The 25,584-nt window shown below is 36.8% G+C and overlaps 2 protein-coding genes, 1 long non-coding RNA gene and 1 pseudogene across 4 annotated transcripts; 3 read left to right on the forward strand and 1 right to left on the reverse strand.

Moving 5' to 3' along the window:
* The first annotated feature begins 1,270 nt into the window (after nucleotides 1-1,270).
* Nucleotides 1,271-2,213, forward strand: LOC117624055. Its single transcript, XR_004585280.1, has 2 exons — nucleotides 1,271-1,362; nucleotides 1,589-2,213. It is a non-coding gene; the product is annotated as an uncharacterized LOC117624055 (long non-coding RNA).
* A 13,219-nt stretch (nucleotides 2,214-15,432) lies between these two features.
* Nucleotides 15,433-18,702, reverse strand: LOC117626116 (annotated as a pseudogene). The gene is made up of 5 exons (XR_004585500.1): nucleotides 17,534-18,702; nucleotides 17,377-17,421; nucleotides 17,113-17,196; nucleotides 16,885-17,020; nucleotides 15,433-16,418 (listed from the first exon to the last, which is right to left on the reverse strand). The product of XR_004585500.1 is annotated as an uncharacterized LOC117626116 (transcript).
* A 3,718-nt stretch (nucleotides 18,703-22,420) lies between these two features.
* LOC117624861 (18.1 kDa class I heat shock protein-like) lies at nucleotides 22,421-23,303 on the forward strand. Its single transcript, XM_034356351.1, has one exon. The coding sequence runs from the start codon at nucleotides 22,588-22,590 to the stop codon at nucleotides 23,068-23,070; it is 483 nt and encodes a 160-aa protein (XP_034212242.1). The 5' UTR covers nucleotides 22,421-22,587; the 3' UTR covers nucleotides 23,071-23,303.
* Nucleotides 23,304-24,240: 937 nt separating this feature from the next.
* On the forward strand, nucleotides 24,241-25,584 carry LOC117626546 (peroxidase 7-like). Its single transcript, XM_034358281.1, has 2 exons — nucleotides 24,241-24,501; nucleotides 24,739-25,584. The coding sequence occupies exons 1-2, from the start codon at nucleotides 24,241-24,243 to the stop codon at nucleotides 25,486-25,488; spliced, it is 1,011 nt and encodes a 336-aa protein (XP_034214172.1). The 3' UTR covers nucleotides 25,489-25,584.

The raw sequence follows: 25,584 nt of genomic DNA on the forward strand, positions 1-25,584 counted from the left end.
TATAAAATTTGTTTTGTATATTCAATCTATTTTCATATTTTTATTTTATTTTATTTGGGGTGAATGTAACTGGAAATTGATCAATTGGGGATGGAGAAGAAGCGGATGATGAGGGTTGTGGATGGTTGGAAGAGAAAAAGATGTAATTTTTTCTCGATTGCCCCATTTTCTTCCATTACCAACATTAACATCAAGTATACAACGAAAAGTTTAGGCAGCAGCTTTGGTGTTTTCTTTTTTAAAGCATAGAAAAACTTGAAGCTGCTACTTGCTAAAACCCCTTTGCTAAAACCCCTTTGCTAAAACCCCTTTGCTACTTGCTAAAACCCCTTTGATGTTTCTTAACCCTTAACCACCATGTTGCTTATGTTTTTGTGATAATATACTAAAATATATATATTTATATTGTTTTTTTTTTTTGGAATTATTTTTGCAAGAATTAGATTTTCACATGAGAATGTGAATCTTTGACCTTTCTTTTTGGGATGGAATCGAGCAGCTCATAGAAAGAATCCAAGACCCAATCTTCAAATGATTTTGCTTATGGACAACGTCAACCAATTTCGGATCCATATGGGTGACATGTTAACAATTACATAGAAAACTATTTTGGAAAAATGTAAATTGATAAGTACGAACCTTGAAGATGTAAATTAGGTCATTATTTTAAAAAGATGAAGGTTTACAACATTAAGAATCAATTTTACAAGTTTTTCGATACGGCGGTATCATAATGTTGGAAGAAGGATCCATAAACATGTACATTAGAAGAATTGGGTTGTGATTTACAAATTTATGAACCGGGATTACAAATTTAGGGTTCAGCCAATCTATAATATTGTAAATCCTCATTTTTAAAGGATATGGATCTACATTACAAGGAATTAATAAATCCGGTCCGAACCATACTGATAGAATAGAATTAAACAATTCTTACGTTCCCACGGCGCGCATGAACAATAAATATGTTCTCAAAGATGTTACAAGTATAAGGTCAACAGTTGTCACGTCCATGTCAGTTAAGTCTTCTTAATCCGTGAGCTTACTTGTACCGTTAATTACAATTCAGTCTTTTCATCATCTATCTATTTTCTTCATCTTCTCTCTATTTTTCTTATAAACTAAGAAAGAATAATTGTGGAATGGGAAAACTTACTCCGTGTTCTGGGGAAGCAGCATGAGATCCTGTTATATAGCTATCATCAACCTCACGTGGAGGTGTTTGTTGAGACTCAAGGTCCATAACTTCATCAGGATTCTCCATTGACATCTGTATTTGTTTCCGGTTTTCTTCAGCTCGCTACGATTCGTTCAGTACCTTCCAACAACCACAAAAAAAATTTAGTGTTCACCTCAGATAGTGTAAGTTTCTGAATCCATGATATACCAACAAAAAGAACTTTAATATTAATTTTCAAATTCTAACAACTTTCCATGAAAGAAACAGGAAGCTTCGAAGAATTATAAGCTTGCGCGTTAGACTTTTTCTTCTGCAAAATTTTTTACCCGACTCTGGCTTTCTTACCCGTCTTCCTCATCTTCTCCTCTTTTCTATTCAATTTTCTTTTCCTGATCTCTCGCTTCACAGATCCAGTTTCTGGTGTTCTCTAATGCTGATGTTAGAGCATGACAGAAAGAGAGATAAGAAGATGAGGAAGATGAGAAGCTCCTAAAAGAAAAGGCAAACTCGGGTGAACGGGTCAGGAAACGTTGGGCCATATAAGTCGTCAACTTTTGAGCTGTTCGATCAGATAGAGTACAAATCTAGCAGAAGTTTATCAACTAAATGATGCACAAGTTTCTCAGTACATGGTGATAATGAAATCTCTATTAATTACACTCATGACTAATCTAGCAGAAGTTTATATCTAAAAACAAGATGAGACATGCATATGCATACCTTATTTGGAAAATTACTGATAGCTGCTTTCAGAGATTTCAGAAATGGTGATTCGTTGAGCAGGAGAGGAAGGAGATACTGCTTAAATAGCACATAGGAAACTTCGTGGTTAGTGGTTCGTGACCCAAAAAAAAAAAAAAGTAAACAAATTCAAACAAAATTTCTCCGGAAGTTCCTCATATAAAGTCGATGCGGAACCTAAACGTATATTTGTTATGCGTGTAATTTTGGGGATTTTTGGGGTTGCTAATAAAACGTGTGTAAGAGAAGTAAAATTAACAGAGGCTGTTTTTAATTATGTTGTTTCCAACTAGATCATTGGACTGTTTTTTGCAGTTTAGTTTTGCTCAAGATTAAATTTTTTTTTTTTATACAATAAATTGTTGTTGACTCCCTTTAGAGCATTGTATGTAAATGATATAGGCAAAATTGTACTATAAATGTTATCTACCCATTTGTCTCGTGAAAAAAGTTGGTCACTTAAAGGGATTAGACAATGCAAGTTTACAAACTATTATTATATTATTTATTTTTATCTTTTACATTTACTATTATATTTTATAGAAAGTAAGTGAGAGAGTGAAGATGATATTTCACTTTGAAGTATTCAGTATTGCCTTATTTGTGAGAGTTATGTATATTTTGCCTACTTATTTGGCTCTTCCTAAGCATGAAAATGGTGATGTGACTCATTTTCTTCTTCACTTGGATGCAAGGGTGGAACTAGGAATTTTTCAGTGGGAGTTATTTATTTATTTATACTTTTGCAGTTTAAATCTCTAAAAATTTATTGGTAAATTAGGTTAACATATTGTTATGTTTTCAAGAATATAAATAAACTTGAGAAAATAATATTTCCCTAATGTGTTGTAGTTGATGGTGGGCATATAGGCTTTTTTTTCTTCTTCAAAAACCTTTTCCCATTGCTTTTCAGGTCTGATCAAACGGCTCAAATATTAAACAGCTTAAAAATCCAATCCATTGCCATTGAAATTTCTTCTAAACCCACCTTCCGAGAAGGAACTGGGTACTTACCCCAGAGCTGCACTTTGACAATGGGTCATCCCTTTTCCATATATTCTCCGTCTCTCCTCCCTCCCTCCCACCCCTTCATGTTTGTTCCCCTAGCAAATTTTAGAATATTTGATTTTTCCCCTTCAAACTCATTTCTCTTACCTTAAACCCAAGATAACTTCTTCTTTTTTTGGCTAAACCCTAGTGAATAGGATTCAACTAACAAATTACCTAATCAAGCTTGATGCATCAGATTTTTTATTTTTCATATCCCTAAAATACCCCAATCATGAACCATACTATTTGAGTTGTCTTGCTGCAATTCCACGGAGGTTCCTTCACACACACCCAAAATCTCCTCCTACACTCTCTTGGCCCTCCGATGCGAAGAGGAAATCGACCATTCTCAACATGTCTTCCCATTAGTTATTTTTGTTGTTCTTTTTTTGTATTTTTGGGTTTCACACTTCAGCCATTGATGAATTTGTTCTTTTGATTTCAGTTTTCATTATAAATCATAGTTCGGGAGTTCATCAAATTTTGTTACTCCATGCAGTTCTTTCACTAGAAGGTTCTGTCTTCTTTTGTTTTTTTATTTTTTATTTTCTGTTTAACTTTCTTGTTTGGTTCATGATCGGGGTTTAATTTTTTGGTTGCTAGGATGGTTAGATGAAATTCATTTTGGCTTTATTTTACATATGGATTATGATGTTTTGTGGAAATTCAACCATTCTCTCCCCTGAGCTACCTCCTCCACCAATCAAATACATCGGCTGAGAGCCCAACACCACCACTGCAGTTGGCATAATGCATGTGGAAGATATTATCATTCTTCAGTAGCGATAGATGTTTTATGTGAATGCATTTCAATTATCGAAAATGTCTATATTCTAGGCAATGGTTGATTCAGGATTCTCGGGTCATAGGGTCATAGTGTAAAAAGTGTTGAAATTTTTTAAAACTAACTGTTGAGGTATTTTTAGGACAAATGAGTCATTTTCTATCCAATTATTTTAAAAATCATATTTAAAAAAAAGGAAGAAACAAGGGACTACATTATTTTTTTTAATTTAAAAAAAAACAACAACATTATGGTGCGCTTCCTGATTCCACAATAGGAAACTTTAGTTTGGCCCTTTGGATCTCCTCTCTGGGGTTTTCACGCACTGCTTCTTGGGGCTCATCTCACTTGAGCTTCCAAAGATTACTTTCTTAGCCTTAGCAAAACTTGGATCTCCTCACACACGTTTACTTGGTCGATCCAAGGCCTCCAGCTGCTCTTGCATGTCATTAGAGTAAAAATCTACCATGATAGCTTTTAATTATCCTTCTGCAATATTTCAAGCTGTATCGCGTCTCCTCCAACGTCTTTGCCTCTCCCTTTTCAATCTCTTTATAGCACTCTGACAATCTTCAACTAAATTCCGTTTTGCCACCTACTGAGCTCTTAGCACTTACATCTCATGGGATTTCACAATGAAGTGATGACCTACACTTGCGACTGATGCCGCACTTTGCATGCTCAATGCCATGACATCACTCACCACCCGGTTATCATCCCTTGTTCCGAACATGCGCACATCCCTAGGAGTCACCAAACTCCTTGCAACTCCAATGGCAACATCGTTGTCAAGGAGTAATGAGTCGTTTACGGTAACTGGTCCTCGTGAGGAAGCAACATAGGGTATACATACTAGTGCAGGCCCTTGCCCCAATGTCTGTGTGGGAGAAGCTAGGTTTAGATCGAGGAAAAATGGGAATAAAGAGGCCATTTTATTTTTGAGTTTGGGGAGATAGGTTTATATCGAGAGAAATGGGTAGGAAGAAAATTGGCAGAGTTTGGGTTTTCTTTTTCTGAGTTGTGACCTCTTTTCTCCCATTGTTTCCTTTTATATACATCTATTATGACACCCGTTTCTGATTTTTCCCGTGATCCTCGAGCTGCACATCCTTATGCCTTTCCATCGTCCCCAAATTTATGAGAGATTGCCGATTTTGCGAGGATTTGTCTCCATCATTTTCTTGGAGCTATCACCCGAGATTTGCGCACAGAAAGCTAGCATAATTTTTGAGAAGGGGATTTGTCTCTTGTTCTTTTTTTTTTTTCCATTAACTTAATATAACAACTGATGGTGACTGTGACTCTGAGAGGATGAGAGGGATTTGGGGGTTAGGATTTTAATTAAGGTAGTTTTGGGAATAAAGTTTTCAAAAGTTTGTCATTTTTTAAAGTTTTCGAAAGGTCCTTAGAATATGTAATGGGAAAATTTTCAATCTTTTCTTTAAAATTTGAAACCATTTAATTGACATAAGTAGGGTATAGCTCAGGTCATTGAGCTCTTCCACTTCCAATATGATCAAATATTTCGAAAACTTTAGGATTTTGGGGATTGGTTTTACTTTTTTAAAAAAAATCCTGCCGATAATTTCCTTTCTTTAAAGCTTAAAAGATTAATTTTCCTAATGTTTTTGTAGATTAATTTCCTTTTGATAATTTCCATGAATTTTTAAGGAGAGGGCAATTTTTTTGTAGATCAAATATGAACAAAATTCATGTCAATTACACAATTAATCCAAATAAAATTAATACCAATTATTCCAACCAAAATTACATGTGATTTGGAGATCACGAGATTAAAATATAAGTGATTACAAGTTTGGGGTAATTTTAGATGAACTTTTCAGAGAACGTATGACTTTTTAATGAATTTTTGAAGTTTGTCAAATTAAAAATTGACATGTGGCGCCTTGCTAATGGATCATTTAAAAAAGGAATAAAAATGAGAAGCGCTGGAATACAACCCCAAACACGCTGAGAACACGCTGAGTCTTTCTTCTTCGTCGAACTTGCTTTGCAACTTCTTTGTCGAAGTTGCACATAACTTTGGTTGTGGGATGGAACAAAAGGAATCCCACTGGTTTTGGCATTGGAAGAAATCTCATTAGATAGTTGTTTTTTTTATCTTTTCAAATAAGAGGCGTGTAGGTAGTTAATTTATGAGATCAGTAGCTGTCAAAATCACTAGTGAATGAGTCATATCCAATCCTGCTCTCCCATCTTGTTTGGACAAGAAGCTCCTCTCCTCCCTAAGGGGTACAACGCGTCAACTTGTACTTTGCGGCGGGTCTCGACCATTAGCGTCAGCTCCTCAACCCAATTTAGATTTTGTGTTGTGATTGATTGACCACCGCCACCACCTCCACCACCACCACCCACTGCCGCCCTCGCTACCACCACCACCCACATCCACCGTCACCACCACTACCACCACCACATCCACCGTCACCACCATCGCCACTGCATCCACGAGGCTATACCCGAATTTTCCAATGTTTGAAAATAAATAGTATAGCCGAACGGCTGTATTCGGTATAACAAGAAAGAGTATAGCCGCCTGGCTATACTCAGGTGTTCGTGTTTGAAAAAAAAAAAAAAGGTATAGCTGCACGGCGATGTACAATTTTTTTTAAAAATGAAATAGCATAGCCACTTGGTTGTACTCGGTAGCCGCACGACTATGTTCGGTTTTTCCAATTTATTTTAAAACAAAGAGTATAGACGCGCTTCGTTACTCGGTTTTCCCAATTTTTTTAATTTAAAAAAGGAAATAGTATAGCCGACTGGCTACACTGTTTCAATATTTTTGAATATTTTAACAGTATAGTCGTGCGTCTATACTTTTTCAATATATACTAATATATTAACAGTATCGCCCCCCGCTATACTATTTAAAATTCACACTTGTATCATTTCGTTTTTAACATATAGCATTAGTTCCTTAAGTCAATAATAGTTTTTGTATTTTCTTTGTTGTAATTAAATAATATCTTAGAGTGTTACTTTCATTATTAATTATGTTTTAATTATTATTTCTTTGGTGAATAATTAGTGTTAAATATTTTAATTAAATTCATAAATTATTTATAATTTTTATTAGTATTAAATGTTTTAATTTCAAATATAAAACTACACAAACTAATTTTGCATATAAAAATTTAAAAATGAAGTCCACAAACTAATTTAAAATAATTTATTAATATTTATTAATTAATTTACGAAATTAGTAAAATAATTAAATACTAATTATTCAACAAATAATTAATAATTAAAACATAATTAGTAATCAATGTGACTAAAAAAGGCTAAGATATTACTTAGATACATATAGTATAAACTAAAGAAACTAATTTTTCCTATATTTTTTTAATTATAACTTCAAATACATAAAGAAGGAATATATTAAAATATTTAAAACGTATGGCCGCGCGGCTATACGCTTTCAATATTAGCCGATTGGCTAGACTCTTTCAATAAATTAGAATATTTAAGAGTATAGCCGCCCGAATATACGCTTTCAATATATTCCTAAATTTGAGATTATTTAGGGTAATACAAGCATTTGTTATGTAATCTCAGTGTTTTACAACTAATTATTTTGGAGATTGGAAGAGACAATCATCCTAACCAAAAGATGTTATTTAGCATGCACTCTGTACATGATTCTCGTAAATGATTGATTCAACTTCCTGCTACTAGACCTTAGTTTTCGAAAAAGGAATTTGAGTTTTCCAAAATGAAAAACTGTTTTCAGATCTGATACTTGGCCTTAGTTTTCCATATTTAGTCAGAAAAACATGTGAAGCTGGAGGCCTAGGGTAAGTAAGAGCCTCTCTGCTGCAATGTTTCCATCCATGACTATCACAGGTCACATAACTTGGCCAAAATTACGTGCACTATGTATAAAAGTAAAGAGGTGAAGGCATCTCAACCATGTGATTTACAACTTCCCATCTGAAATCATTCGAAGTGATCTAATAATTTCATTTGGTCATACTACACTCGTATCTTTTTGTTCAACATACTATATTCATATCTTTATGGTAATTTTTTTGCAGGCATTACATGCTAATGCACTTCCTGTGCTCAATAAATAAACAATGGCTGGCCCAGTACATGAGAAACGTTGCCTGAGGAAAGTATGGTCGACGCAAATTAGTGTTGGCCTGTTTACGTTTGTTGCAAACTTTGCTTCACTCAGAAAGGTTGAAAGCCATGGAGCCTGATCAAAGATACTAGAACCAGTTCCTACTCAAACGACATGGTGCCGCAGATAATTGGTTATACATGAAATTTGAACACAAAACGCATTTGTCTTCCTCGGTGTTTGCTCCTGCCATAAAGTTTTTGTTTTGCATTGTCAAGACTTGCCACCGCATTGCTGAAGCTGCTTTTGACACATTAATTTAGCTCTGCCTTATTGAGAATGTTCTGCAACATTGCCTAAGGTTGAAAACATCACATTAAAAGGCATAGGGAACATCACATTAAAAGGCTGAACCAAAATTGAGAATAATTCGTGCAAGTAAGTATGAGCGCACAACAAAGTTTCTCGCATGCAGTATGAAAGTTAGACTAATTGGAAAGAGTGGCGTAGAATTGAAACTAGTTTGTTACAGTATTTCTTTGCTTCATCAATGATTTTTGGTTAGTTGAGTCAAGTTAGGAAGAGTGCCTGCGGCTGTAGATAGATGAGAAAGAAGATAGGCATATCCTTGTCAAATGAGAGGTAGAAGTAGTAGGGGAGTTTTCTGTTGGGATAATTCGGAAGTCACTTATGAACTTTGACTCTTCCTCTAATCAATTTCAGACTCAAATGTCAATAGGCCTAAGGCCTTCTCCTACCTTCAAAGCTCAATGAATATTGAATTATATGTATGTGATGTCACTGCAACTTTTTGAATTTGGTTCGCTTACTTGTCATTGACATGGGATTTTATGTTAATCTGTAGATCAATTAGGCCTGCAGTCCGTTGGATGAAAAAAAGAAGCTATATGGTTTTATCTCCTGCCTGCTTTTGCTAGTTGCGCAGTGGCTTTTGTCCAATTAAATCTCCTAGTCCTAGGCAAGGCAAACAAGAAGTAGATATAGAAAAGTTCATGAGTTTTCGGTTTCGCTTTGGTATGCAGAAAAGTTCATGTATGAATTTATATTTATATATATATATATAAAGCTTATTTGAAGGACAAAGTTGTAGGTCTCACTCTGCATTGTATTTCACCAATCCAAACCATCTATTTTGTAGATATTAATTCAAAGATCATTTCTGCAAAAAAAATCACTTGAATCCGATATCATTTGATCATTCAATTAAATTATTGAAATTTAAGTATGTTCTTAAAGCACCATGTTCATTGATTTTGTTGGTCTCAATACAATGGACTCCATTTGAACACAGCACCTCCTGCAATCAGTTTGACAAATGGTATCAGTTCAGCTATAGGCTGCATTTGTTCATAAGCTGATATTACAAATTAATAAGTTGAACAATGACAAGGAATGAGTGAGATCATTAACGTAAGAAAACCAATTTCAACAAAGGCTTAAGGTATTTAAATTCATCATGTTCAATTACTCTTGCCTCGACAATACAATTGGCTTTGATCCTCATTTGCTAATTTGTTTTTGTTGTGTATGGTTCTGGTTTGAGTAAGCAGAGCAGGTCATGGCTAGAAAGATCATTGTGTTTTGTCGCCAGCCGGACCATTTCTGCAATTGAATGAGCTCCAGAACAGGATACCATAGTTAAAGACCTTATCAATGCAGAAAATGTGGATCAAGTCTCCATTGTAGACAATGTCTCCACTGCTGTTGCCATAGTCCTGCAGCAGACAGCATGGGCCTTTCATGAAGGGAAATTCAACAAAGGGGATGCTGTCATTATGTTCCACTGAGGTTATGTCGCGCGGTGAAGAAATCATAGGTGAAATTAGGAAAGCACTAGGGAGAGTGAGATTGGCTGTGATTGATCATGACACATGTGCAATTGACAGGACCCGCCCCGAATTTCCTCGAAATCCGAGATGAACCTCGTCTTTTTTCCGACATCTTACCGATGCTGGACCTGCTTACTAAGAACCGAGACTTTCTTCCGAAATTTCAGCAAATTCTCCCCTATAAATTTGACTTTTCCCAAAATTTCAACATGTTAAAATCACTGTTTATATCCCAACTGGCAGCATGCATTCAAAAACAATTCAATAGCTTACAACAAAAGCCCATGGCCGTCAATAATTTTGAACAGAATCACATTTGAACAACACTCACGTAGTCCAACGAAAAAAAATGAATATTCATTCAAACAAGCCTCGTTTTTAATCAAGCTTTAAAACCACCGATAAGGTCGGCGCCAAACTTAACCAAAAACCAATAGCAGTGAGACTAGATCCAAACGACTAAATTAAAGTTCCATAAATATGTTAGTTCGAGTCTACACCTGAGTGGGACTCCAGGTTACCTACGTACCCTTACTGAGGGATCAAGCTACACGTAGTTCTTCCATCCATATTCATGAACCAGATAATATACAATCATTTTCAGTAGTACAAATAAGTTATATTCTAGAATCATCTTCTTCTTCTTCTTCTTCTTTTTTTTTTTTTTTTTTTTCCAACATAGTAAAATAATCTCATTTTCCTCCCTCTGTTACTTTATCACACGCCAGCAATTCCACCGCCACGCATAGTAAAATAACAGTAACCCAAGTATACGGATCCTCTTATCATACGCCGAATAATCCAATGCCACGTGTGATAAGTTAGTAACATAACAATACATGCCCACACACCGGATAATCCAATGCCACGTGCGGCAAGGTAACTAGTATTTCGATGAGCCCACACGCCGGAAGATCCAACGCCACGTGTGGCCTAACCGAACTGTGTTCAATGTGAGCAAATTGCTCTATCACATGATGGATAATCCAACGCTACGTGTGATAAGCTAATAACATAACCATATATGCCCATATGCCAGAATCATTAAATGCCACGTGTGGCTAATATACTAAGTCCTATGCACGCAGACTACATTATCACACACCGGAATTCTCCAACGCCACGTGTGATAATCTATAACAAATCACAATGTCCCACACGCCCGAATATTCCAACGCCGCATGTGAGATCCAATAATCACATATTTTCCCACACTTTGAAATTTCCAATGCCACGTGTGGGAAATCCAGTATCTGAGGGATGGTACTTAACATAGTGTAACTATATAATTTCCAAATTAATCAACATTATTTATTAACCGAATTCACCATAATTCATCCAAACCTCATCACAAATAATTTGAACGACTCAACATAATGTAGTCCTATATTCGCATATCCAAACAATAGAGTACCCCATCCTATACGGATCTCTTGTCCCATTATTTCAACAAAGAACAAATATTAATTTCCCCACATATATAATCCATATTCCGAATAATTATAGATCTCAAATATCAAAATAATAGAAATATTCACAATTTAGCGATCTACTTATATATATTCCATGATCATACAAGTCTATAGTAGATTACAACGTAATTTAATCAATGGAAATAACGTTATTTTAAACCAACGATCATGCACATAAGCATAACTTTCATAAAGATCCTAAAATAATTTAAATAGAAATCAACACTTGTTTTCACACAAATTCCATAAAATAATGTACCCCACAATTAGAACATTATGCTTTATTTATAATCAAATAATATTAATTAATGATAAGCAATAACCTTTAAAGAAAATCCCATATCGAATCAATTTTCAATTTAAACTCAAATGATGATTAAGACCCGTTTACAAGGTTATCCTAATACCTCTCGAGGGGTAAAACTACCTCGGAAGACTCACGGTCAACCGACTGGTCTAGCTACCCAAACCTGGTCAACCAGGCCTGCGGGGCCCACGACCTCCGATTTTCGATCCGAAAGTTCCTATGGGTTCCACAAGATTTAGGATACACGTCCTACAAGTTTAGTCCGGATCGAACGGTCGGATCGTTCACGGTCGCACGATCGAATGGTTATTGATTATCTAAATTTAAGTTATTGAATCGGAACATCCGAGCCCTGTTTCACGATCTGCGAGTTCCTACCTGATCCTAGGGATCCATAGGCCAATATATACTAAAGTAAAGTCGATCCAACGGTCCGAACATGTCGAACTCGAAAAAGCCTAATATGCGAAATTCGTTTGAGGTTCGGTGTCCAAATTGAATCCGAGCACACCTACGTGCTCGTGACAACACGAGGATCACATCATGACAAAATATGGCCTCACCAGCTTGCCCACTTGCAGCCACCCTCGCCGACAGGGCGTGGGTGTGTAGAGTAATTTTCGACGACGGAAAAACTCCACACCGCAGGCCACGCTTCCTACCATAGTACTCCTCGAGGAGGGGATCATTTTATTAAACTACGGGAAAGTCTAATTTGGGCTGCCATCGGCCGGAATTTCGATTTGAAATCCGGCAAAAACCTAAGTTTCAAAATCAAATTCCAAAACACAATTATCGTACAATTCCTACCCAACAGGCAGCTAGAGCATAAAAAAAGAGAAAGAAAACTCACCTTATTCTTCAGAAATGGGCGGAGGTCAGAGCAGCACGATGGCAGAAGAAACCAGCTTCAACTGGTTGAAACCGCCGTCAAAACTTGGTGTAACACCCCAACTCCAAATTTAATCCCTTATTAAAATTATTTAAGCGAAATTACAAATTTACCCTTGGGTTAGGGGTATTTTGGTTATTTTCTTACCCGAAAGGATTTTAGGGCCGTGACTAGTATTTTTGGGAAGGTCATACTGAGATGAGTCCGTAGACATGTAGTGGGCTCGATTCGGAGTTGAAACGAAGAAGTTACGAGCAAAACAAGTTCAGTGGCAAAACCATAAATATTTTGAAATGGGATTTTTTTTATAAAAATCAGATTCTCTCTCTCTCTCTCTCTCTCTCTCTCTCTCTCTCTCTCTCTCTCTCTCTCTCTCTCTCTCCCCCTACGCGCAGAAACAGCCCCCTGTTACTGTTCACCGCTGTGGTTTTTGGGCCATAACCATCGCATCCGGCCACTGCTTGGGGTGGCACGGGTCCCAAAAGAACCGGGAAACCTCCATCTTCCCATCCGGGCCAATCTCAACCGCTGGAACCAACTGTGATCGTCGGAAAATGCAAAAATTCGACTGATTTTAACCAAAATTCAAGGAGCTTGATCTCTCTCCTCCGGTCACCAATTCAGATGAGTAAGGTATGGATTTCTACCTATTTTTCGTGCTCTAGCTGATGGTTGGGTAGGATTGCATCGATTTTGAACTTAGGTAACTCGATTTTCGAATTGGATTTTGGCCAATTTTGGGATCGCAATTTCGGCTATTTTCGATCAGTTTTTGGGGTAAGTCCAGAACAAAAGTGGCTCCAAATAGGGTGTTATACCTAGGGTAGGAGTTTTGAGATTTTCTGGCGATGCGTAATTGCTTTGGGCACCCAGCCCTGCCGGCGAGTGTAGCGGCGTGTGGACGAGGGTAGTTAAGTTGCACTATGTCTCGATGTGATCCTTAGGTTGGCACGAGTGCTTAGAATTTTGCGGATCTCAATTCGGACGTCGTTTGACTATCGAACGGATACCGCCTATTGTGCATTATCCGGATTCGATAGATTGGGACCATTGGATGGCCTTGAATTTGATATATGTTAATCTTGAACTCAACCTTGGTTGTGGTTCCTCCTGTTGATCAGCAGGATACAACAACAATCGATCAAACATGTAATTTTATACTGTGACAAATTTTAACAAAAATAGAATGCATGCAATAAATGCACGCGTACTCCTCCAATTTTCAGAAAAATTTATTAATATTCAAAACGCTTTTCTGTTCCTTCCGCCTTAAGCACCTAAAGTCTACAGATCCATAGAAAGGTACCTGCACTCACAGGCGGAACTAGGAGTTTCTTCTAAACCCACCTTCAGAGAAGGAACTCGTTACTTACCCTGCCGCTTCACTTTGACAATGGTTCATCCCTTTTCCTTATATTTTCTCGCCTCCTCTCCCTCCCACCCCTTCATGTTTGTTCCTCTAGCAAATTTTAGAAAATTTGATTTTTCCCGTTCAAACTCATTTCTCTTACCTTTTTTCCCAAGATAACATTTTTTTTGGCTAAACCCTAGTGAATAGGATTCAACTAACAAAGTACCTAATCAAGCTTGATGCGTCAGATTTTATATTTTTCATATCCCTCAGATACCCCCACTTAAAGTTTGACTTACTATTTGAGTTGTCTTGCCGCAATTCAATGGAGATATTTTTGTCCATCACTTTTACCCAAGATGTGTATCCTTACCATTCTTTTCAATACTTGACACGTGTCTATTGACATACACTACACAATTGTTTGAAGGAATCAACCGTTTGAGCTGTTTAAGGAGATTCCTTCACGCACACCAAAAATCTCCTCCTACCCTCCCTCATTTCACAAACACAGTCCTCCAATGCAAAGAGGAAACCGACCATTCTCAATATGTCTTCCTATTAGTTATTTTTGTTGTTCTTGTTTGTAGGGTTTCACACTTCAGCAATTGATGAATTTGTTCTTTTGATTTAAGTTTTCATTATAAATCATAGTTTCGGAGTTGAGATATTGTTAGACATGTTTGGTAGTTTAGGAAAATTGTTAGTACTGATAAGAGAAGGTTAAAGAAGTTATAGAGGTTAGAAACACGTGAACAATGCTTTAACTCAGCTGGTATAAGGTTTGTAATTGTGCTAAGTTGAGCTTAAATGAGAAATACAAGAAGTCTCTTCTCTATCTCTGAAACTCTCTCTGCTCTCTCTACTTTATTTCTTTGTCTTTGCTCTATATTCCTTTGGGACATTTTGGAAAAAGCCATAAAAGAAGCCAAAATGGACAAAAATGCCCTTATTATTTTTGGATTTCCTAAGGAATTCTTTACATTTGCATATCTTTGGTTTGAAAGTTAAGGAGTTTTTCTGTCTTTTTCGGAAAAGTTTTGGTTTTTTTCAAAAGTGAAAGTTTTTTTGTGGCCAAAACCTAAATTTACTTTCATTTGCAATCTTCCTATCTTAACACTCTGGTCTTAATTAACTATTTGTTGCCTATTTTCCTTTGGTTGGGTTGGGTTAGGTAAGTTGCACAATCCGTGCTTATGAAGCAAGCAACTAATGTTGTTCAAAGTTCAAAGTGACAAATTTTGCATTGACTCCTCCACATGCTAGGAGGCATGACCATTGCTTACAAGTTCCATGGTTCTCTACTTCACTGATTTTGCTTGTCCTCTTTCCTCCACTTCCCATCCCTCTATCTTTCATAAGTTTCATTAGGGAAAGATCTCGGTTGATTTACTTGATCATTTTTAGCACATTAATTTTAAACAACTTCCTCACCCAAGCACAAAATCTATGGCTCTAGAGAAATTTCATTGTGGGACACAGATTTAGTGCCCCATCATTGTAGAATTCTTTTGTCAATAGTAATCATGCGAAGCCCTCTCTCATCCTCTTAATTATTGCACTTGAAAAGCCCCCCTTCTTCATGAAAGCCAACCAATGCGCAAAATGTCCTTGATGAAAATGCCAAGCATTCCTTTTTGGAAATTGATAGGTGTGAGTATGTGAGAGGGAAAGGCATAGAGGGAAAAAAGAAAGTTGGACACATGGAGAAGATACCTATCTTATTTGATTAACATTTGAAAATGTATTTTATATATAAAAGTCAGCAATCAGAACAGAAGCAAGCACATGGAAATTGAATCAAACAACACTCAAAACCTCTCACATCAAATTCAAGATACACAACAATGGGGTATAATATTCCCCCAAAGCCAAAAAGGGTTAGAAAAATACAGGTACAGAAGATTAACTAACAACTCAATTAACAAAGCAATTGAGAAAGAGAAATTAATATGTGGTCTGGTCCTACACTCCATCTTCCAATATCCCACACAGCCTGTTAAAGGAATTCAAAATAATGCAGAGTTTGATGGGTCACATGGAATAAAAAGCAACACTGACACATCCACACATGCCCTGCCTCCTTATTGCATATGCACATGATGCCTGTCTCCTTTAAAGCTCCCTCTGCAACACCACTCGTCGGTCTATTTCAAACTTTTTAACTAAGAATACTATCATATCAGTCGTTCACACGAATTTTAATCGTTGAAGCATTCTCGATCCCTAAATTAAATCTCACAACTAATCACAATCATTTTCTCTATTTATATTATACACACAAGTCACAACCATCAAAAGTAACTTCTTCTTTTTTTGCTTTTTTATATAGTTAGCAAACTATGCACTCACTTCTCTAGCATATTGAGCCCTAAACACTTTTGGGTCATTAATTTTTTCCTCTTTGATGTCAATGATCCTATAGAACTTCTTCCAATGTGGGACGGCGAGCTGCCAACAAGGTACACTGGAGGTGCCTGTGGCAAGTGATCAAATGGTCGTTTGTGAGGCCTGAGGCTTGCATGAAAGAATGAACAACTGTTGGACCCACAAACCTAAATCCCCTCCTAACCATGTCCTTGCTGATGGACTCTGATTTTGATGTCTTAACTGGGATTTTGTAGCCTAATTTGTACTGAGGTGAGATGGGTTTCTGATTGACAAACCCCCAGATGTACTTGTCAAATGATCCAAATTCCTTCTTAATCTGCAATTAATAGCACAAAAGATGGAGTACATTAGTTTAAATATAACACATAATTCTGATGAACAGCCAAGTGTATTAAAATCAGAAGGGCTATTATTAGGTATATAATTCTTGCAGGAATATAATTCATATATTGCAGACATCATGCAGGACAGTTGGAAGCCACTAGTGGACAAGCTTTTCACCAAATAAGAAGAAAAGAATAATAGATTAAAGATTGAAACCCAAAAAAGAATTATAGATTAAGCTGCTAATGATGGTCAAAGTCAATAACTGCTTTAATATTCCTTTATTTTTTTTATGGGTTTTGTTTACTTAAACTAAAATGTTTCTTTTGAGTAACAAGTCCATTAAAAAAGAAGACATGATCATTTGATCAGCAACGATGGTCCGTAAAAGAAGGGGACAGAATAGACGGAAAAGATTGATAGAGGACAAAATTTTTGAGGATTGCCTTAGTTTTTACCTCACGAATTCGGTTAGAGTTGTCCACAACTCCTCGGACCCTGCTTATATCAATGCCATATTCTGAACCAATTGACACCATCTGCTTGTCAGTGAAATTGGCCACAATTTCTGCATCAAAATCTGAAAATGCATTCCTGCAGAGAGAAAATAAACATGCACTTTTCAGAAATATTATTCCCTTTTTTTTTTTTTTTAATGAGAAGCAATATAGAAAACAAGGACTCACCTGAAATCTTGGCGTTTCTTTAAAATGGAAGTCCAATCTGAGCCAACTTGAGCTCCACTCAGAACAAGCAGTTCAAACAACATCCTGCAGTATGAACAAATTGAAACAAAATGAGTAAATATATATGACCAATGCATACAACCTTCTTCTGACATTCATCTTTATATGGTAATTAGTTATTGTAGAGTAATGTTATATACACCCGTTATATATATATATATATATATATATAACTTTTTTGTGTGGAATAGAGAGAGTTCTTACTTGTCATCATGAACTGGAACTCATGGTAAGCAACATAGATGGGATCTGAGAATAGCATACAAAGAAAATGAAACAATCAGTGAATGAGTCGAATATTTTTAAGGAGCATAAGTTTATATTTTCAACATGAAGTTACTCTTAAGAAAATAGACCATACCTGAATTAGCTGTGATAAAGCTGCACCTTTTCTCTTCTTCAGCTCCCTTGGCTTCTATATTACCAGAAGCATCAACAGGAACAACCCTTTCAAAGTTGGCTGACTTTGATCTTCCATAATGGGCAATCCTCATCTTCCTTTGTGCATGTTGAAGGGCCATCTGCTCCCTCCTCACAGCAGCAATGCTTCCCGGCGCCTCAGTGATCAAAGAAGACGAATAACTCAATGATGCCTCGATATTCAAAGAAGAAGAAAATCCACCAGCACTAAAATCTCCATGATGATGAAGATCAGCAGAAGCACCATCAACACCAACACTAGCACGCTTAAAGCTCTTGGACTTCTTCCTTTCCAAAATCTTAGCTCTTGTGGTACCTCCTGGGGTCACAACTTTCTCAGAACTTGAGTTCAACCCATTAGGATCATTTCCTCTCTTTATTGCTGGTGGCCTTGGAGACTTTGACTTCGGAGAAATTGGAGGTGTTAACAATGATGAAGCCTTGTTGGAAATTCTAGGACTAGTACTACTAGCAGAAGAAGTTGGCAATGGTGGAGGGGGAGGTGGTGTTGATATTTTCTTAATCGAATTCCTCCTGTCGAGGCTAGGAACCCGATTGCAGGTAGGCTGAAGGACAGGTCTGCCATTGATTCTAGCAACCATGGGTGTGACTTCAACCCCTATGGTCACCTTGGCCTTAGAGCTGCACATAATTTCTTAGGCTCTGTGTATATTCTTGTGTGTTGAATATGTAAGTCTAAATGTGATGGGTTTTCTAGCAATGAACAGAAGGAGGAAAAAGACTAGATGGCTCAAATATGTGTACAGGAGAAGAGATCAATGAAGGAGGTGGTATGGGAGTGAAGGAGAGGGGAAGGCAGGGCTTGGGGATTTTATAAAAGGAGAGAGAGTGGGGACAGGTAAAGGGGGATTTGTAACATGGGGAGGTTGGGCCTGCCATACTTACTTGGCCATTTGGGATTGTTTCCTATACTAATTATTGTTAGTATTATAATTGTTCATGTAGTTATATTGAATAGTGAGAGAATCAAAAGGAGATTAAAATGGGGATTTGTTGGGTGGGATGGGATTATGGGATAGTGTGCTGAAAGCCACCATGTTTTTCACTTGGGACTTCCCCCCTCTTCGCACTTTACAGAAGATATTTGGATATATCCTTCTGATATGCCAGAACTTAAAGCTGGAGTGGTGGATAAGGAAGGCAACAAGGCAAGTAAAAGACCAATTATTGATACCCTCTTTTTAGCTGGAGGGAATCTCTCTCTCTCTCTCTCTCTCTCTCTCTCTCTCTCTCTCTCTCTCTCAAATTCTTTTTTTGGTAATGTTTTATAATCAAAACCCAATGGCCCTTTTGAGTAAGCACAAACTATAAAGCTTTTGAGGTTGAAGTTTGGTTAGGATTTAGTTGTTGAGCTAATCAATTGAAAGATATTACAAGTCCATACAAGACCTTTCTGAACTTACATATGTAACCCCTCTATAATTAATTGATATATCTTTATGTCATCAATAGGCTTCTCTCATTTACTTTCCAGACAAACTGGGCTGCATTTCTTTCCAACTGTGCAGTAAAGCTCTTGATCCATTTTGTATGACCAAAAAAACAAAAAAACAAAAAGCTCTTGATCCATTTTCTTTTCCTCTTTCCATTTCGTTTCTGTTTCTTTTATATATAAAATGCCGAAAGGAGAATTACTGCCTGGAATATGGGCTTTTGAACATCTGCAAGAGAAAACTGAACTAGCAAAATATTGTACAGGAAGGAAGGAATAATCATGGTTTTACACACAAGTGTGAATGCAAGCTTATATCTGCACACAAAATGTACCATTTAATTTAACCGACCAATTAATTTTACCACTGAAATCTTTTCCCACCATGAATATTTCCTGGATGTGATGACAGCTCAAGCAGTTATTGAAGCCAGTATACATATCATGGTCTGTAAGATATGGTGCTTCTGTCATTGGTAGCAGTTGGAGTTGTCAATTTTCAAACAGAGTGCTGATAAACTTGTCCTCTTGGACTCTTTGGCACCTCGCATGCACTGAGGGGATGACATGTGTCATATAGTACATGTAGTGTTTTGTGAAATCATCAGAAAATGAGATTCATACTCGAACTACCTTAAGACTTACAGAGCCCCATTGATTGTAAGTGGACCCTTTTGCTAGCCTCTCATGACTTTTCACAAAGTCACAGACTCACAGACTCACAGGGTCTCAGAGCATAAGAAACCTTGCTTCCAAGTGAGAACTTCAACCTGCAGAAGCACTTTTTATCTTAGAGCTTCCTGTTCTTGGCCTATATCACCATCTAAAGCAGCCGCAAGTGCATGCATTTGGGTTTTTTACATTAATCTATCAAATCAATCAGATTAAACTTCTTAATCACATTTAGCTAGTGGTTAAGTTTAATTGGGTACCCCCAAAAAAAAGCATGTCACATGGGAAAAAGAACACCTACCAACATGGGGATGCTATAAGCCCCTATCCTTAATATAACAGATACCAAAGCATCTAACTTTTCTTGTTCCTCTGAGTATAAATTCTAATTTTGTATTTGAATTTGGTTTGATGTGGACCATTCTCTTGTCGAATGTCTATCCACCACATGAATTTTCCTGGTAATTGATGATGATTGATTTGATGAAACTTAAACTAAATTTTCCTAATTAATCTCTTCAAAAAGGAATATTGTTATGTTCTAACTGCATATATATATATTGCTCACCAAAACCAGCTAAAATATTACATCAATGAGACATCCCATGTGACAGAGAACCGACATCTGAGCAATAATGAGTTTTCAATTTTCAGACAAAAACAGAGCAAAATCATGCAACTGACAATTTCCATTATACAAAGCCGCGCTTGTGTTCTTCCACTTCTACTTCATCTTTGTATCTTTCTTTATTTTTAAGTCATTTCGTAGAGCCTTCCCTTTAGAATCATTCAGTTTGGATTGTACGTTTCTATTATTCATATCTTTGTAAATTCAAATTTTCATCAACCGATAATTTTTTCAGGTATGTTAACAGGGAGACGGGGGGGTTCTCTCTCCAATCCAAAACTCGCCTAACCCCTTAGAACATAGCCCGATTTTCTTGTAATTGGTTCTTTTCCTTATCAATACATTACTATTGTTTCTCCTTAAAAAAAAAAAAACAAAAATGATCTAGCTGTGAAAACATATTGGTAACAAACTGAAGTAAAAGTCTATTTGGCCAGATGGGTTTAATCTTGATTAATTAATAATTTCTTTATGTCAAACTTGGCAACTCCTGAAGCCAGCCTCTCTAATAAAACAGACAAATGATTTGATGCAAAAATAGAATTGGGAATTTAGTTGAAAAATAAGAGGGAATTCTAATAGTGCAATTATGAAGCTCATGTGTGCATAATATATTAAGCTTAAGGATGCCATAGTCTTTGCTTTTTATTGTATCCACCGTCACCAGTATGAAGCTTCAAGGACATCACATTAGGCATATAAGCATTTGCAGAGATGGAGAATATGAAGCACTTTCTGACAAAGTCACTTCTACAGAAATCATTCACGGCATTGGCATTGTCACTGGCAGAGATTACTTTTGTTGAAATTCCAGGGAAAAAAAACTCATTCACAGACAAACCCTGCAGAAGATAATATATATATAATTATATATGTATTATTATACGAGCCAAATGGGTGGGAATATTTGGTTTTGCATTGAAGGCTACGGCAGGGAACTTGTGGACATAAGCCCATGGGAACAAAAAGCATAGATATTACCTTCCTTTTTTTTGGGTGCATCATGATCATCAACGATTCATGATCCAAGGAAAAAAAAAATTTGAAGTACAATTCTATCATTCTGTACTTTGTACGTAAAACATTATATTGGATGCATTTTTGTTTTTATTTTCAATCAACATTATTGCATATTATGAAGTAATAATACAAAAGACACATATGTCTCATTCCAAAAGTTTATTTGATTTTAAAAAAACATATTATTAAGATTAACCATCAACTCAATTGCCATATTAAAAACACCATGTGTTGTGTTTTTGACCATGATGTAGGATGGGAAGTAACAACGCAAATTGGGCTCATTGGGAAGTGGTAGGTTGGAAATTCTGCAGGCAAAGCCAGCCTCCACACAATGTGATTTATTTATTTTTAGGACCTTTTGTATCGAGATATGTGATAATATACTAAATTCACACACATAATACAAATGTTAAGACTCGAATCCAAAATCTTATCTGCAAGAGCATATACTCTAAATCACAACACCAGTAGTCCTTCACCACATTGAATCTCAAGTCTTTTTCAAGATGTAAATGGGCTGACTGACCTTAATTGGGTCATTCGTGGAAGCTGAGAGGTTTGCTTTCTTCCAAGTCACGTCACTATTATGTTAGAAAAGCCTTATCAAGATGGTCTGGAAGATACAAGAATGATCTTTTAAGGTTACAAAAAAAAAAGGGGGGAAGAAGTTAATGACCAGTGTATTTGTAAAGAATGAAAAATCCCCAACTGAGGTGTCAAACTTTAAAGATTAAGTCCAATATCGAACCTGAACTTATCCTAATCGTAACGCATTATCTACCCTCACTCGCCACTAACCCAAGGGTTTGTGCATCTCTTATGATATCCTTTTTGTGTACGTAGGTCATTGTGGTGGATGGAGTATTGCAACTTGTAAGATTAAGTTAAGACTTGAAGAGTACTTCGAATACAATTTCCAGGTTCTCCTAGAGTGTTCTCCAACATTGACTTTCAACCCTTTATCTCAAAACGCGTATGGGGAAATGGACCCAACAAAGCCCATCGATATCAATAATCATTATCTAGGAGAAGCAAAAACACTATACAATTCCAAATCCAGAAACTTCAAGAAAATCACTTGCCCATCTTCCTTCCAAATATAAATACTCATATGATCATGTCAAAACACTCACTAAACCATCACTTGCAATAACAACACAACTAAAACAAAACCCAGAATTAAAATCCCTCTTCCAACACACACATACCAGAATTAAGAATGTCTCTCTTGCAGTCTCTCTTGGACCAACCCAACTTCTTGTCCCCTCTCAGAGTTTTGAACTCAGACATAGGCTACAACAACACCTACATGGACTGGAAGGAGACTTCACATGCCCACATCTTTGAAATTGATCTTCCAGGCCTTACAAAAGAGGATGTGAAGCTTGAGGTGCATGAAAATAGAGTGCTTCATGTGAGTGCAGAGAGAAATGCAGAGCCTGAAGCAGAGGACCCCAAGAATGAAACGTGGCACTGCAGGGAAAGGACGAGTGGCAGCTTCTCTAGAAACTTTCGGCTGCCTGAAAATGCCAAGGTTGATGAGATTAAGGCTTCCATGCGTGATGGGGTTTTAGTAATTACAGTGCCGAAGGAGGATGACTTGAAGAAAAAACACAAGCATCACAAGAAGGTTGAGATCTCTGGAGATGATGAAAAACATGGCTCCAAAGGGCTCGGACGCTTTGTGTGCTGCAAAGCTTAGAGAATATAATTACACTATGAGACCCTTTTCAATCAATGTTTATGAATTCAAATCTTTCTTGTGATTTTTGTTTGGGGTATGTAATTTTGCTTTGTGATTGATTTTTGGTGTGAATTTGTGCTGTTTGTATTGTATGTATGAATGATACTTTTAAAAGTCTATTAGTTTTTTAAGTTCAAGTTCAAAGTAATGTAAATGGAGTGTAATTTGCAACATTGTGATTTTAAGTCCAATTCTCATTTCAGTCTCTTGACTAGTTTGAGTTTAATCATCCTTTTTGATGTCCACCTTACTTAAGTAAGTCTAGCCAAGATATAGAAATAATATATCGCTAGCTTATGCCTTTTTATATAACAACTCTTAGTGCTTTTATATAAAAAAATTATCAGCATTTCAATAAATAAATGAATTTAAGACTGGCTCTCTATGCTTCTCACAAGAAATAGGTGAAGAATCGGTGTTTCTGTTGTTGAAGCTTCCCGTAGTAATTTGGGGGCAATTGCTCTCCCAATTGCTCTCCCATGAATGGTCTTGGTTGAGGTTTTAGTATTCGTATAGTGTGTGTGAGTTTGGTATATTATCGCCTCTCTCAATATTATCGTGTGAAAATAAGGAATAATCTGCTAGAATGTTTCACAGGATATCCCATTGAGCCTGTCCAAACAAATCAAAGGGAACGTGTTTTGGACTGATTTAAAATGCTTGATTACTTCAACACGTTTGAGCAATTAAAGGATAGTATACTTACTTAATCTACTGATTATTTAGTGGATGAGAAACTTTAAATATTAGATGACCTGTACTCTGTCAAGTTCAAGTAAATGTAAACAATGTTCAAGTCTTGAACAGCTAATATATGTTAATTTAATTCATTAATTTGGTCCACGTGTAAATTTTCCACTAGCTAGGACCTTCCCCTATTGGGGTTGACTCAAATTACACCATGAATTAAATACCGTATAAATCTAGAATGAGACTTAATTTTCAAAGCTACGTGTTTGCATGTTACCCTTTGTTCTATAAGGCTCAATAGTGCTTCTCACGTATTTTTCAGAACCCCACAACACATCAACTCAGTTTCTAGAGCTATATATAAAAACAAGTCTAGCTGAAGATGAAAATTAAGCATACACCATAACACCAACTACCAAGACCAAGCTGAAATTAAACATGAAGTTGTGCATTTCTGCATTGTCTGTTGTTCTTGTTCTGTTGTTTGTATCTGCAGCACCGCAATTAGCAGCTAAAAATGTAAACAAGCCCCGGGCCACAGTTGTGCGCGCGGCGGATCTTCTGTCTTTCGACCACTATCTTAAAACATGCCCCCAAGCTGAGGGCATCATTCAGCAAAAAACGGGAGACTGGATCCAGAAGGATTTCACTTTGGCTGCTAGCATCATTCGCTTGCACTTCCACGACTGCGCTGTGAGAGTAAGCTCGCATTTGCATTAAACTTTTTCATTTTTTTCTTCTTTCACATTGGAAAAGAACCAGCCTTTAACATATCCTAATCCGAACACATTACTAATTAGTATTTTTTTAATGTCACTTACCATGTTCTAAACCCCGTGACGAAAATTTAGCAGTTAATAGAACAAAGGCTTAGAGCATATAAAGAAAGAAATCTTTACATGTATTAGATGTGATTAAAATAACTCTACATTGCAGGGCTGTGATGCATCAATTTTGCTTAACCATCAAGGGAGCGAGAGGAGAGCTTTTGCCAGCAGGACACTCAGAGGTTTTCAAGTAATAGATGACATCAAGGCAGAGCTTGAGAGGCAATGTCCTAAAACTGTCTCCTGTGCCGACATTCTCACTTCTGCAGCTAGAGATGCCACCATTATAGCTGGAGGTCCATTTTGGCAAGTCCCGTTCGGGCGTAAAGATGGACGGATTTCAATTTCCAGGGAAGCTGACTCTGTTCCTCAGGGCCATGAAAATGTAACTGCACTGATTGAGTTTTTCCAAGTACGTGGCTTGAACATGCTTGATTTGGTCACCCTTTCAGGAGCGCACACCATTGGTAGAAGTTCTTGCTCTTCCTTCAAGAACAGGCTCTCAAACTTCAATGGAACCAGAAAGCCTGATCCTTCACTTAATTCCATGTATTTGAACAACTTCTTGAAGAAGAAATGCCAAAAAGACTTGGACTTGATTTATCTTGATGCCATAACTCCGAAGACATTCGACACGCAGTTCTACTCGAATCTTCACAAGAAGTTGGGGTTGCTATCAACAGATCAGTTGCTCAAGTCAGATGTAAGAACTGGTCCATTTGTTGCTGCATTGGCATCTCAGCCCTCCCTTTTTGAGAGCCAGTTTGCAGTGTCCATGGTGAAGCTTGGAAATGTCCAAGTTCTTACAAGACCAAATGAAGGTGAAATCCGAGTGAACTGCAATTTTGTCAATGCTTGATCAAGCCCATAATATGTTTTCCATTTTTCCCTTTTACCAGTTTGAAAAGCTAATTGCATTTTAATAAGTTGAAGCTTGGATTTATGTGTCTGATCA

This window comes from Prunus dulcis, chromosome 4 (assembly GCF_902201215.1).
Source record: "Prunus dulcis chromosome 4, ALMONDv2, whole genome shotgun sequence".
Classification (NCBI taxonomy): domain Eukaryota; kingdom Viridiplantae; phylum Streptophyta; class Magnoliopsida; order Rosales; family Rosaceae; genus Prunus; species Prunus dulcis.